Source organism: Pseudorca crassidens, chromosome 20 (genome assembly GCF_039906515.1).
Source record: "Pseudorca crassidens isolate mPseCra1 chromosome 20, mPseCra1.hap1, whole genome shotgun sequence".
Taxonomy (NCBI): Eukaryota; Metazoa; Chordata; class Mammalia; order Artiodactyla; family Delphinidae; genus Pseudorca; species Pseudorca crassidens.
This window is the reverse complement of record NC_090315.1, coordinates 38,931,034-38,945,233: the sequence shown is the minus strand read 5'-3', so window position 1 is coordinate 38,945,233 and position 14,200 is coordinate 38,931,034. Positions and strand designations below refer to the sequence as shown.

General features: G+C 37.0%; 1 protein-coding gene across 4 annotated transcripts in view; it reads left to right on the top strand.

The window, feature by feature from the left end:
* CDH8 (cadherin 8) overlaps positions 1–14,200 on the top strand; it is a 386,150-nt gene that overhangs the window by 248,402 nt on the left and 123,548 nt on the right. For all 4 annotated transcript variants that reach the window (XM_067717873.1, XM_067717872.1, XM_067717875.1 and 1 more), the window contains one exon: positions 7,473–7,609. In XM_067717873.1, coding sequence (XP_067573974.1) covers positions 7,473–7,609 — 137 coding nt within the window. The remainder of the gene's footprint in view (positions 1–7,472; positions 7,610–14,200) is intronic.

The following is a 14,200-nucleotide window of genomic DNA, read 5'->3' as shown; positions in this document are numbered from 1 at the left end:
TATTCCATGTAAAACCACTTTTAAAAAGCAAAAGGAAATTTACAGTGCATTACCTAATTTGGGATTTACCTTAAACTTTAAAAGAAGGCAATCTTATTGTTCTCATTTTTCAGTTGAAGAAACTAAGGATGGATGTATAAATTGGCCTAGCAGAGAAGTTAGGAATAAAAGGGTCTTTCTCTTGAAAAATCATCAGGGGTTTCACAAATATTGTGTTAGAAATAATATAGTCCAGAATAACTTTTTTAAAAGAAACTTATTTATCTTTATCTGATTATTAAGATAATCAGTGTATCTCCTGTGTACACTCCAGACTTTAATCTGCACCCTTCCAATGTGGCACCGAAGTCATGGGGAGTGAAAAAGACTCCTTGATAATGGGAGCTTGGTTCTGAAAATCCTTAAAATATTCTTGATATTAGAACATCACAGTCTGATGTTCTTTATTGCAAACAAGAAACAGAAATTCAGCAGGGACAGAGGGTCTCTGTAGGTACGTAGTATGGGGTTGAGATTGGAAAGAGGGAGTAGGAGGTGCTTTAAATGAATAAATGAATGAATGAATGTATAAGTACATATAATATTTGTATGCTGAGAATAAAATCTGTCTTATGTACACACACATACACACAAGAGATGGGATTTTGTGCCAAATGTTGGTATGAAATGTAAATAGTTGGGCTGTGATAATTGAGTAAACATATGACTCAGGTAAAAGTTGTAATTTAATATAAACAGTAGCAGCAATACAGAAAGGGTGCTCTTTTCCAACACAGTAATATCCAGTTGTCCATTTTGACCTACTCTCAACCACTGCACCAGTGACATCTTATGTTAACTTCTGACCTCTGGAAACTACTCTTGATTGAGTGAACTGGTGGCAAAGTTTGTGTTCATGGTCAGAGTGCAGTAGGTTAAATTAGATCTCCAAAGTGCTTAGCATCTAGGTAGGAATTTCCTTGCATCCATAGCCTTACCTCCACAAAGTAAAATGATGAAGTCTTTAGGATTTATTTCTAAGACATACTACTGTAGGTTAGAGGAACACTAGCATTGAAGAAAACCAGGATATTTGTTGGAATAAAATGGGAAAGTTTAAATAGGGCATCCGTGAATACTGGTTATCGAGGGTGATGCAGTTTCTAAAACATATCCATTGTTTTAGAATAAGAATGTCTAGTTCCAAAACGTCCATCATTAGAGTTGACGTTAACATAACCCAAGGGGCCTGTTTTTTCAAATACCACTCCACACTGTGTTAATAAGAAGTTTCTTCTTATTGTGGCAGGAAGATGACTCTCCAAAGTATATTCTACTCTTTTCCAATGAGGTCTTTTGTCTAATGCATCTTAAGTAAATCTGCAAAGGAATAGCAAATCCAACAGATGCATATTTAAGAAATTAGAATGGAGACTTCAATACTGGAGATACAAATCCTGTGACTTTTTTTTAATGCAGAATTAACTTTTTTTAATAGATTTTATTTATTTATTTATGGCTGCTGCGTTGGGTCTTTGTTGCTGTGCGCGGGCTCTCTCTAGTTGCGGCGAGCAGGGGCTACTCTTTGTTGCAGTGTACGGGCTTCTCATTGCGGTGGCTTCTCTTATTGCAGAGCACGGGCTCTAGGCGTGCGGGCTTCAGTAGTTGTGGCACGTGGGCTTCAGTAATTGTGGCTCATAGGCCCAGTAGATGTGGTGCACGGGCTTAGTTGCTCCGTGGCATGTGGGATCTTCCTGGACCAGGGTTTGAACCCACGTCCCCTGCATTGGCAGGCAGATTCTTAGCCACTGCGCCAGCAGGGAAGCCCCCTATGACTTTTAAGATATAAATTAGAAGACATTGAAATTTTCAGTAGATATAGTAGGAACCAAATTCATTCTTTATTCTTTTTTTTTTACTTTCTTATCCCGTCTACTCTTTTTGCTCATATTTCTTTACCACCATGTTTCATACATAATAACAAGCCATGCTCAGTAAATGTTTGTGCATCTTTCCTATTGTGAGCTGTTGAGTAACTGCAGTACAAAATTCCAACTAATGTGATGTTATGATATATAAATCAAACAATCTCTTCCTGTCTATAAAGAGCAAAAGTCCAGCAAATGTTTACCTGTAGAATAATAGGAGGGACAACCTTAAGGAAGAGAAGATCTGTGAAGACTCAGGCCAGGTCCAGAAGGCTCCTTGTGGATGAGTGTTGAGAGAGGAAACCCAGTACAGACTCTCATCTCTTCAGCTCAGAGTCTATGCTCTATGAAGCAGATATGTTGGTAGCAGATATTTTGAAAAGGGTGATGACTTGTATAGACAAACACTACAAATAATTTTGGAACATTGTTCTAGTGTCACTTGGGAAACTACTGAAGGATGTGAATGGTTGTTTTTATTTATATCTTTCTATTTCTAGTTATTCATTTTCACAGTCATTCTGGGTTTGAAGACTTGACTATTAATTAACCAATTAGTTTACTGTATCTGAGTCATGTATCAACTCATTTACTGCAAAGAACCATGCTGTGAAATAGATACTTTCTCCAATTTATAGATGGGCCTATGAGATTATGACTAGTTACATTGTTTTAATGAGATCCCACAGGTGAGATTAGACTGAAGGTTTTCTGGTTTCTCTGTTTCTTGCACTCTATCTGTTGCTATTCAGATAGACGCTAGGAATCCCAGAAAACAGAGTGAATGGCTTAGTGTCTACTTCTGGGACATCTATGCAAAATCATGACATCTGGAGAACTTGCTTGGTACGCTGGATTCTAAAATTTAAGTTGGTACTTCAGGTTTGCTATTTTGAACCCACTCTGCTTTTCTTTGAAATTATTCTCTGTCAATTGGCTTTTAAGGAAAGAGCCTATATCGAGTCTTATAATTGAGTATTGACTTTTATTGCTAGTGATGTGGCTGTGTCACACAGTGGAATGAGGAGGAGTGGGGAGAAATTGAGATAGTGGAGTGGATGGTGGCAGCTTAGAGGGCCAGAGGAAAGCAACTTGAATCTTTGCAGCTAGTGATGGAGTGGTGTAGCTATCGGTGGGGAGCACGGATCTTCTGAGAACATTCCTAAAAATGGCGTGTGGGGTGCAGTTTTTTAAAATATGGGTAATCTTTATGTAATTCATTTCAAACTTATATAAAAATGTAATTAATTTTAACTATGATAGCAAATGCTCATATAGTATTCAGTATGAATACAAAAGTGAATGTGTCCAATAATGCTTTGAACTTGAATGGTCAGTGTATGGGATGGAGATTTTGGTCCGAAAAGTTGGTAGAAAAATGAACACTAGAATGGCGCTAGAGGTGCAGGTAGGAGCCTCCCCACATGCTCCATCTCCTCAGCTTTATTTTATCACTTAAAGTGATAGCCTCCTTGTGTTTGCTTCCACTGATATGAGAACCCAGATGAACTGTTTAGGGACAAAGAAGCAGGAGTAAAAGGAATACTGGCTTACCACTGAAGAGGGGCCTGGGAATTGTCAGTAGAAACCTATTGTTTCCAGATAAGTAATGACAACATTAAAAATTTTCAGTAGATATTTCCTGAGCACTTATTACATACCAGGCACTGCAATAAGTGCTTTATAGGTATTACCTTGTTTAAATCTCACAAAACCTACTATAATTCCCATTTTACAGATTAGGTAACAAAGGTACAGAGAGATTAATAACACAACTAAGTAACATCTGTGTAAGAGTGATTTTTCTTTTATTCATTCTACAAGAAACCAAGGAGAGAAGGATGCAAGAAAGAAAAAGGCATCTAGCACTGTGCTTGGTATACGTTTGGTGTCTAATGCATGCTTATTGACTATGTTAAGTCTGGATTTTTGAACAGTTTAGCAAAGGCTCTTGGCAGCCTTTACTATAAAGTCTGTTAGGCAATAAAATGTGTGAAATGTCTACAAAGGGAGCAAGAGGCTTCTTGAAATAGTTGAGGTAGACTTTAAACTGAATTTTAAACTAAGTCATTGTTTTCCCCAAGTTCCTCCCATTGTGTGATCTCGTAATATTATGACATTCTTACCTGTGATCTTACTAAAGGGTTGTATTTATAGCCTATTTTATAAATTCTTATGACTCACCCCATAAAGTCTGTCATGAACTGGATCTTTAAAAAATGAGAACAATATCCCTGCCTCTGTTAGAGTGATGGGAGTTAAATAACCCCCAAATGTTTTCCAGGTTTATGCTATTTATAAACTATTAGAAAGGGGCCTTCCCCACCACCTTCCAAGGAGGGAAGTTTATATAAAGTTTCATTTAATGGGACATGATGATTATGGTGATTTGATGATGATCATATCTTCAGCACCTATTTAAGCACCAGAGACTGATTTATGCTTTATTTTTAATCTTCACAACCAGACCTGGGATCTGAGTACTTCATGTTTGACCAGTGAAGAAACTGAGGCTCAATGAATTTGTTAATTATCTCAGAAACAGCAATGTATACATAATAGAGATATAATTTATTCCAAATTTGAGGTCTGCATGATACAGGTTTTTTAAAAAATTTTTTGATGTGGATCATTTTTAAAGTCTTTATTGAGTTTGTTACAGTATTGCTTTTGTTTTATTTTCTTGGCTGTGAGGCATGTGGGATCTTAGCTCCCTGACCAGGGATCAAACCCACGCCCCCTGCATTGGAAGGCGAAGTCTTAACCACTGGACCACCAGGGAAGTCCCTGCATAATATAGTTTTAACTAAGGGATTAAACAAACAGCATTTTTTTTTTAAATACCAACTTCCAAAACCCTGTCATTGTTCCCAGTGCTGCTTCTAGGCCAGAAGTTTTAGGCATTTACTGGACAGCAATCAAATAGCCATGGAGTGTGTTTCAGATTTGGGATTCTTGAGTATCAGTGATTAGACTGATTTTCATTTACTGTGGCCTCTGGGAAACTGGTAGATGCATGAGTGTGTGAAATATCAGCAGTGAGATAATAAAATTACTACAACCCAGCAATGCCTGCAAAGTTTATTTATGAATATGATGCAGATAGTGATAATTAATCCTCTGGACATTCCTTAGCTCTTTTAAGAGACAGAGTGTTCATGATATCCGGAGCAAAACCCATGTCTTTTCAGTTATTTTACGGTTCAACTTGGAACTTCATAGGTCTAATCAACAATCATTGTTGATAAAGATAAAGAAAATCAACAATCATTGTTCCCCAAGAAAAGGTTTTTTAGTCTTTTTTCTCCTGTAATACAACAGATTGAAATGTTTTGCAATGAACACTTACTTCCTCATGCTCAGGATTATTTTGCAAGCACTGTTAATTCAGATATGCCTCTGGGTTCTTAAATTCTTTCTGAATTTCTCTAATCATCCTGGGGGTTAGGCATGGGGTTGGTTTGTAAATTCCTGGTGTATAGATGCATGTCAGTGTCTTAGTTTTCTTTATATCTAAGTCTTTACTGTACCAGGAACTATAATTTCATGGTACATGTTTTTACCAAGTAATTCAGCAATAAGCTATTGTCAATAAAATTAAGTGTTTTTTAATATTATTCCAAAATGTTTAGTGATGCTTGTGTTTGGTGGGGAAGATTCACAGAAATGCCTTTTTTCTTGGTATTTGCATCTGGTATAAGTGATATAAATATCCTTTCTAATGAAAAAGAAATAGCTAAAAGGAGGAAGGAGTTATCCATATCCCTATATGTCTGTCTATCTACCTATCATCTATCTACCCATCCACTTATCCATCCTTCTTTATAGGTAGATATAGATACAAATAAGAGACTGATTTATGCTTTATTTTTAATCTTCACAACCAGACAAATAAGTAGATACACATAAATAAGTAGATATACATAAAATACATATATATGTTTGCAGTGAAATCCACTAAAATATTAACAGTACAAACCTACAGACAGAACACTATGGGAAATTTATTTTTTTCTCATTTTGTTATAATAACATAGTCTTATTCTTAATGATAGAATAAATGTCCATAAAAACCATGTAAAAAAAATATGCTAAGCTCCAAATAGCCATGGACCATGTTTCATATTTAGCATTAACGGGTACCAGTAAATCGAATTCATGTGCACTTCTTAGGAGGTTACCTCAGCCATGAAGGTTTTCTTCAGTCCTTCCTCCTAGATGGGATTGTACATGGCCTTGGTCTGAGTTTGTCCTTCTACAGATATGGAATACCATAGACTGGGTGGATTAAACAACAAAAATGTATTTCTCACAGTTCTAGAGGCTGGGAGGTCCAAGATTAAGGCACCAGCAGATCCAGTGTATGGTGAGGGCACATTTTCTGGTTTACAAATGGTTCTCTTCTTGTATCCTCATTGGCAGAGAGCAGGGAGAGAGCCTATGTCCCCTTCTTCTTCTTCTTTTTTAAATGAGGTCATTAATCCCATCAGGAGGGCCCTACTCTAATGACCTATTCTAACCCTAACTACCTCCTAAAGGCCTTACTTCCAAACACCATCACATTAGGAGTTAGGATTTTAACATATAAGTTTTGGGGGAGACACAAACATTTAGTCTACAGTATCCTTCTTTGAGCCTCTGTTCCATCCTGTTTTAGTTTATTTCACTGCTTATTTATAGACCGATATTTCTAATTATGCCTTATGTTCCTTAAGACATATAGCTTTTTATATTTGGCATTCCATTGCCAAAGCTCAGATACTGGTGTATAAAAAGGATATTAATGTTGTGAAAAAAATAATTCCTGTATGATCTTGATACTTAGTGTTCCCAAGAAGCACTTGGCCATAGACACAAAGCATCTTAATGTTGTCTTATTTGGAAGAGTTTTCTCAACAGAGAAACTACTAACCTGCCCACTTAAAGTTTTAAATTTCATGAAATTGTGTGTTGTAAATCTGCCAAAATATCTATTCCAATTTAAAAAATTTTACTAGAGAATCAGTAAACATCTGATTTCTATAGACAGAGACAAATAGGAGACTAAATATATATTTTACTTAAAATGAAAACAAAACAAACCAACAGCAGCAACGACAGTAACACATACATACTGTGTAATCAAATGCAAGTTTTACACAAACACACATTTCCTTTGAACTGCCGCAAATAACTTGCTGGCTAGTGCCATCTTGCTTTGGGCTTGGGTTCATTGTTTTATATGGTATTTTGTGGCAACTGCTAATTATCATAAGCTGTCCAATAAACGTGATGGATCGTCCAATTAACTCTTCATCAGCATCCAGTTTTGAAGATGTTACCTATTGAAACTGATGGCAGTTTATGACCTCCGTGTTGCATATGTAGCTAATTACTCCTTAGACAATAATTATCAAGTTTCTTATGCTGCATTCAGTCATTTTGTTTTACAAATTATGATGCCATTGTGTTTCCCATTTCATTTGACTTCACAACTATGGCTCTCTAAGGATTACTAAAGGTCTGCTGTGGAATGTATGGATCATAGAAACAGTGAAGTAGATTACAAATGTATCTGTTTTGTAGGTTTTCCATCGACCGGCACACCGACCTGGAGAGACAATTCAACGTTAATGCAGATGATGGGAAGATAACGCTTGCAACACCGCTTGACAGGGAATTAAGCGTGTGGCACAACATAACAATCATTGCTACCGAAATCAGTAAGTGCCTGGGTTTGTTCATTTCTTCCTTATGTGGCTGAGTTCAGTTTATGCCTAGGGATCATATGACAAGTGGTCCCAGTTTCTATTAGATATTTTGGCATTGGAACTTATTTTATTGTTCCCGAGGAGCCTTTGAATGCATCGTCTCAACATGAAATAAGGTACACTGTGGTAAATGACCAAAAAGTTGCAATATATGTGGGAAGGAAACATTCTTCTATCCAAGTATTCTTATATCTATATCCATTGTTCGGCCATCAAAAACAATGTTTTGCATATAAAAATATGGGGAAAGATTTAGTATAAAAGGGTAGGTTAAAAAAATAGAATTCAAGAACTATATACCATAATTTAAATAAGTGGACCCTAACATATATATTATATTCGATATAGAAACTATTACTCACATAGTTAAACTATGCATATATACATACATATATACATGCAGAAAATACAGAAAGAAAATTTACACTGTCAATACATATCATTTTGGGGAGATGAGATGATAGGTGATTTTTTGTTTTTTAGAATTAATATGTCTTACACAGTAATCATGGACTATTTATTTATTTATTTTACATGTTTATTGGAATATAATTGCTTTACAATGGTGTGTTAGTTTCTGCTTTATAACAAAGTGAATCAGTTATACATATACATATGTTCCCATATCTCTTCCCACTTGCGTCTCCCTCCCTCCCACCCTCCCTAACCCACCCCTCCAGGCGGTCACAAAGCACCGAGCTGATCTCCCTGTGCTATGCGGCTGCTTCCCACTAGCTATCTACCTTACGTTTGGTAGTATACATATGTCCATGCCTCTCTCTCGCTTTGTCACAGCTTACCTTTCCCCCTCCCCATATCCTCAAGTCCATTCTCTAGTAGGTCTGTGTCTTTATTCCTGTCTTACCCTAGGTTCTTCATGACATTTTTTTTTTCTTAAATTCCATATACATGTGTTAGCATATGGTATTTGTCTTTCTCTTTCTGACTTACTTCACTCTGTAGGACAGTCTCTAGTTCCATCCACCTCACTACAAATAGCTCAATTTTGTTTCTTTTTATGGCTGAGTAATATTCCATTGTATATATGTGCCACATCTTCTTTATCCATTCATCCGATGATGGACACTTAGGTTGTTTCCATCTCCAGGCTATTGTAAATAGAGCTGCAATGAACATTGTGGTACATGACTCTTTTTGAATTATGGTTTTCTCAGGGTATATGTCCAGTAGTGGGATTGCTGGGTCATATGGTAGTTCTATTTGTAGTTTTTTAAGGAACCTCCATACTGTTCTCCGTAGTGGCTGTACCAATTCACATTCCCACCAGCAGTGCAAGAGTGTTCCCTTTTGTCCACACCCTCTCCAGCATTTATTGTTTCTAGATTTTTTGATGATGGCCATTCTGACTGGTGTGAGATGATATCTCATTGTAGTTTTGATTTGCATTTCTCTAATGATTAATGATGTTGAGCATTCTTTCATGTGTTTGTTGGCAGTCTGTATATCTTCTTTGGAGAAATGTCTATTTAGGTCTTCTGCCCATTGTTGGATTGGGTTGTTTGTTTTCTTGTTATTGAGCTGCATGAGCTGCTTGTAAATTTTGGAGATTAATCCTTTGTCAGTTGCTTCATTTGCAAATATTTTCTCCCATTCTGAGGGTTGCCTTTTGGTCTTGTTTATGGTTTCCTTTGCTGTGCAAAAGCTTTGAAGTTTCATTAGGTCTCATTTGTTTATTTTTGTTTTTATTTCCATTTCTCTAGGAGGTGGGTCGAAAAGGATCTTGCTGTGCTTTATGTCATAGAGTGTTCTGCCTATGTTTTCCTCTAGGAGTTTGCTAGTTTCTGGCCTTTAGGTCTTTAATCCATTTTGAGCTTATTTTTGTGTATGGTGTTAGGGCGTGATCTAATCTCATACTTTTACATGTACCTGTCCAGTTTTCCCAGCACCACTTATTGAAGAGGCTGTCCTTTCTCCACTGTACATTCCTGCCACCTTTATCAAAGATAAGGTGACCATATATGCGTGGGTTTATCTCTGGGCTTTCTATCCTGTTCCATTGATCTATCTTTCTGTTTTTGTGCCAGTACCATACTGTCTTGATTACTGTAGCTTTGTAGTATAGTCTGAAGGCAGGGAGCCTGATACCTCCAGCTCCGTTTTTCGTTCTCCAGATTGCTTTGGCTCTTCGGGGTCTTTTGTGTTTCCATACAAATTGTGAAACTTTTTTGTTCTAGTTCTGTGAGAAATGCCAGTGGTAGTTTGATAGGGATTGCATTGAATCTGTAGATTGCTTTGGGTAGTAGAGTCATTTTCACAATGTTGATTCTTCCAATCCAAGAACAATCATGGACTATTTAAAATTATATCTTCAACGTAAAATTTTTCATAAATTACATGTGAAAATGTAACCTTTTTTTCAGAGGAGGTTCTAGGGTTGTTAAAATAACACATGTTAGTCCTTCTGCCAATTTTTAATAGCACAGCCTCTTTGATTACACTTAATGACACTATAATTCAGTCTCTAAACAATAGCTGTATGGTACAATTTAGTGCTATTCTGTCTATGAGAACTCACACTCTGTCTCTCCAGTTTTTTGTATTATACAGAACATGCAAAGGGGATGTGATATTCATTTTCTTTCCAAGCAAAAGACATTGTGCATATTACCTGACTTTATTTTTCCATAAAGGAGCTGATGAGGACTTCACAGTTTACACAGTTCAAGGGAGACATTACATTCTTGAGGGAATTAGGGTAGAAGGAATCTGAATAAGGAAATAAAAACTCACAATAAGCAAGATTCATGGGCATACATATGTAAAGGACATCAGCCCTAAGATCTGCTCTATGCTCTCTCTAAAATCTGCTCTGGTTTCACAGCTAATGTCTCTGAGATATGTTGATAAATTTGTCTGTAAGAGGAAGAGTAATCTAGACCTTGATGAAGGGCATGGTTTTTCCTTGTTCTGAGATGTGGGGTAATGTCTTCCATGGAGTCTTACTAAAAACAAAAGAAAACAGAATACAACCACGGTGCGAAAAAGTGACGATTCAAGAGTGAAGAATGTTTCTTTTGGCAACTCAAAGCAGGCAAAGAACCTGCTTGATATGGAATGAAAAAAGAGCTTTGGAAACTTCGGTGTTTTTACTTATTAGAAGTACCATTTTCTTCTCCAGTATGTGACTCTGGCAATAGTTTTCCCTTGTAACATTAAGGGATAAAGGAAACAAAGCATCCCATTTGGTGGCTTTGGTTTATTAGAAGTCTTAACCCCATCTAGATATGAAATTTTTACAATTTACAGTATTGAAGCTGCATATCACCTTAAGTGTCTGAGAAAAACTGTATCTATTTAGATTGGTTTGAGGCTATATAAAAACGCTCTAAAGGACCATGGTTTTCTTTAAAGTATGTAGGCAATAATTACTTTTAAAAGAATTTTCTCATATATTGAACATAAAAACCTACTTGAGTTCCCCTTAATCTATGACACTTTTTTAATGAGATGGATGCCTTCACTTAAATATTCATCAAGGAGGCCCTAATTAGAAGAATCCAGGTACTCCATTGTAAAGAGTAAAGGGAAATGAATACACAGAATAGGTGGTTAGCAAATATTTCAGGGGCAACCCAGAAACAAAAGTCTCATTTGCAAGGAATCACAGACAAGTAAGGAAGACAGATACAAAAGCAGATGCTCTGGGATAATGAGCTGTTAATTCTAGGGTGACAAGGGTACCAAACCAAATAAGAGAAGACATTCATTTGTTCATTCACTCAATAATTATTTATGGAGTCTTCGGTACTTGCCAAGCACTGTTTTAGTGACTGAGGATATAGCAGTGAACAAAATAAGCAAAAACCCTGGGCCTCTTATAGTTTTCCTTCTAATGGCACTTGGAAGCCCCTGCATATAAAAGTGTGAGTTGGAATCTGCTGATATATCTATAAAGAATGACACGGAGGTGAGCAAGAAGGTGATGAGTATTGGGAATTACAAGCAGTTCCATGTTGATGGTGTGGAAAAAAAAGTATGACCACAAACCTCCTTCAATGAACATATGATTGATTAACAAATACTGAAACATAGATCAGATTAAGTTTTCTTCATGGCTTGACAGAAATCACTCAAGTATGCCCCAGATTCAAGGTTACAGTTAGCTCCATAGAGACCAAATAGGAAATGGTTCTGTCCACATGACAACCCTCAGCTTTACTTGGAACCTTACAGAATTAAAAATATACAACCCAAACTTACATTATTCTGTTGACATCAATGGGAGTTATCTCACCTTTTATTACATCCTTTTTTGATGTTTGGTTTTTTTTTACTCAGAAATTGAAAACTAAACTTTTTTTTTTTTTTTGACTTTTTGCATGTAACTTTCTTAAAACCAACAAGACAGAGTACAAAAGAGAACTTTAATTTTAGTCTGTAAAATATAAGCTGAGGTGGGCATAATTCTAGAAATTTAAATGTAAAATTAGGTTATCTTTTTTTTCTAAATCATGAAAGGAAGTTGAAATAAGATCACAGAGAACGTAAGAAATATTGGAATTACTATGAAAATGGCTTAGAAACTTGTTTTCACTTGGTTTTATTATTTAGCCCGTCATGTAATGTTTATCTTCCAAAGCCGCAGACCATGTCTTGGAAAAAAATATTAAAGGGAGATTTATTGTATTTGGATGAGATGAATATTTAAAACTACCCTGGACAATAGAACCCCACAGGGGGAGGTTCTAATAAAGAAATATTCATTCCAGGGAGAACAATTTAAAATTACTCTCAGATCACCATCTCTTCAGACAAAAGATTTAAACAAATGAAATTAAGCTAAAAAATGGATTTTAGGAAAGTCCATCTGTTATCTCTTAATGAGAATGGAGATATCATCCTTTATCCTCTTGTGTCAGATTCACTTAACCAAGGCTGAGATGCTTCACTGTGTATATTTCCCAAGAATTTCAGTGGTAATAGATCTAACTTGCCATCGCAATCAACAAGCACATCTCATTACATGATCTGGCAGTTAGATGCCCAAGTACTAACAAGAGATTAGGCTTGTATAGAGCATCTTTGCTAAGTAGCTTTGCTAGTAGCTTCCCTTGAAACTATTTTGCATGGCTGCTGTGCACCATGGTGGTGAAGGCTTAAAGTAAATTTAGCTAAACACTGAAAAAGTATCATGTAATCCCTATGGTACATTTAACTCACATCAGTCTTTGAAAACAGGTACTATTACTGTATGCATTTTCCAGTCAAAGAATCTCAGACATAGGTTAAGTAACTTGCCCAGAGTCTCCAAGAGAACAAAGGGTGGAGACAAGATTGGTACCCTTGTTGCTTAACTGCAGATTACATGCTCTTAGATGCCTTCTTTGGGGGGAACCCTGTCCTATATCGTCTTTCCTTCCATCCTCCTGCTTAAATCGAGCTTCTGACACTGCCACATCATTTCCTAAAACAAGCGAATGAAATAGTTCTTCTGTGCAAAGCGGAAGGCTGGTGCAGGGACAAGAGTGCACTGGTGGAAAGAACAAGCCTGCATTTGCTCAGGCCCTCGTGTTCTAACGTTTATAACCCAGGGGAGGAACATTGCCTAATGGACAAAGCCAGACTCTGGAACTGTTCAGACGGGAATTCTATTCCCATTTCCAAGATCAGGAAACTGAGGAACATTTTAGGGGACAGCATTTTTCAATGAAGTTCACAGAGAACTTGACATGCCCGGCTGATCCCAGTCACCTGGGTTATTGTTCAAACCAGAGTTCTGGTGTTTGCCTAGGACCTATGGAATCAGAAACTCAAGGCAGCCATTCAGGAATCCACTTTTCGCAAGTTCTCCCACCTCCCCTCCACCCTCCCCATCAGATTCACATTATAATTTAATTATATTATAATTAATATAATTTTCTATTATAAACATAATTATGATATTTTGAAGGAGGGCAGAAAAAGGTGACGTGTTCTTCTGTGTATGTGTTTTGGTCTCTATTTTTTGTTATTCCTGTGGTGATAGGTGATATTTCACTGAGCTGAGGTTTGAGCTAAGGCTTGTCAGATGAGGCACAAGATCCCTTTAGGTTGGGTAGTGTAGTAAGACCTACTTAAGAGAGAGATATGGGTAACAAGCTCAGCTGTCAGAGAGATAAAGGATATTGGGGGACAGTAAGGGAAACACTGTCTTACATAGAGTCTCTGCAGGGACATTTCAGAGGCATTGAATGCCCATTTTAGAGTGTCCTTCCCAGAGAGAGTGGTGATGTGGGATGGAAAGTGGGGAATCCCGCTGACCCTGTGTACCCGAGAGCTGGCAACTGGCATTTGCAGAAAGCATACTACTATTGGTTACCTGAAATTATTGTAAAGCAGGAAGCATATAATTGCCCATTAAATGAATCTCTTTGAGTTATTGATAATGCATTGCTCTAGCCCACTACAGTGGGCTGCACACAATATTGTCAATGAAGCTTTTCACTAATGATGGTTAGATCTCCCAGGGGACATACTAGTCTGATAGCACTTAAGGAATGTTTCTTCCTGACATAGGGCCCAGCTGCCAGAATAATTGCTTTG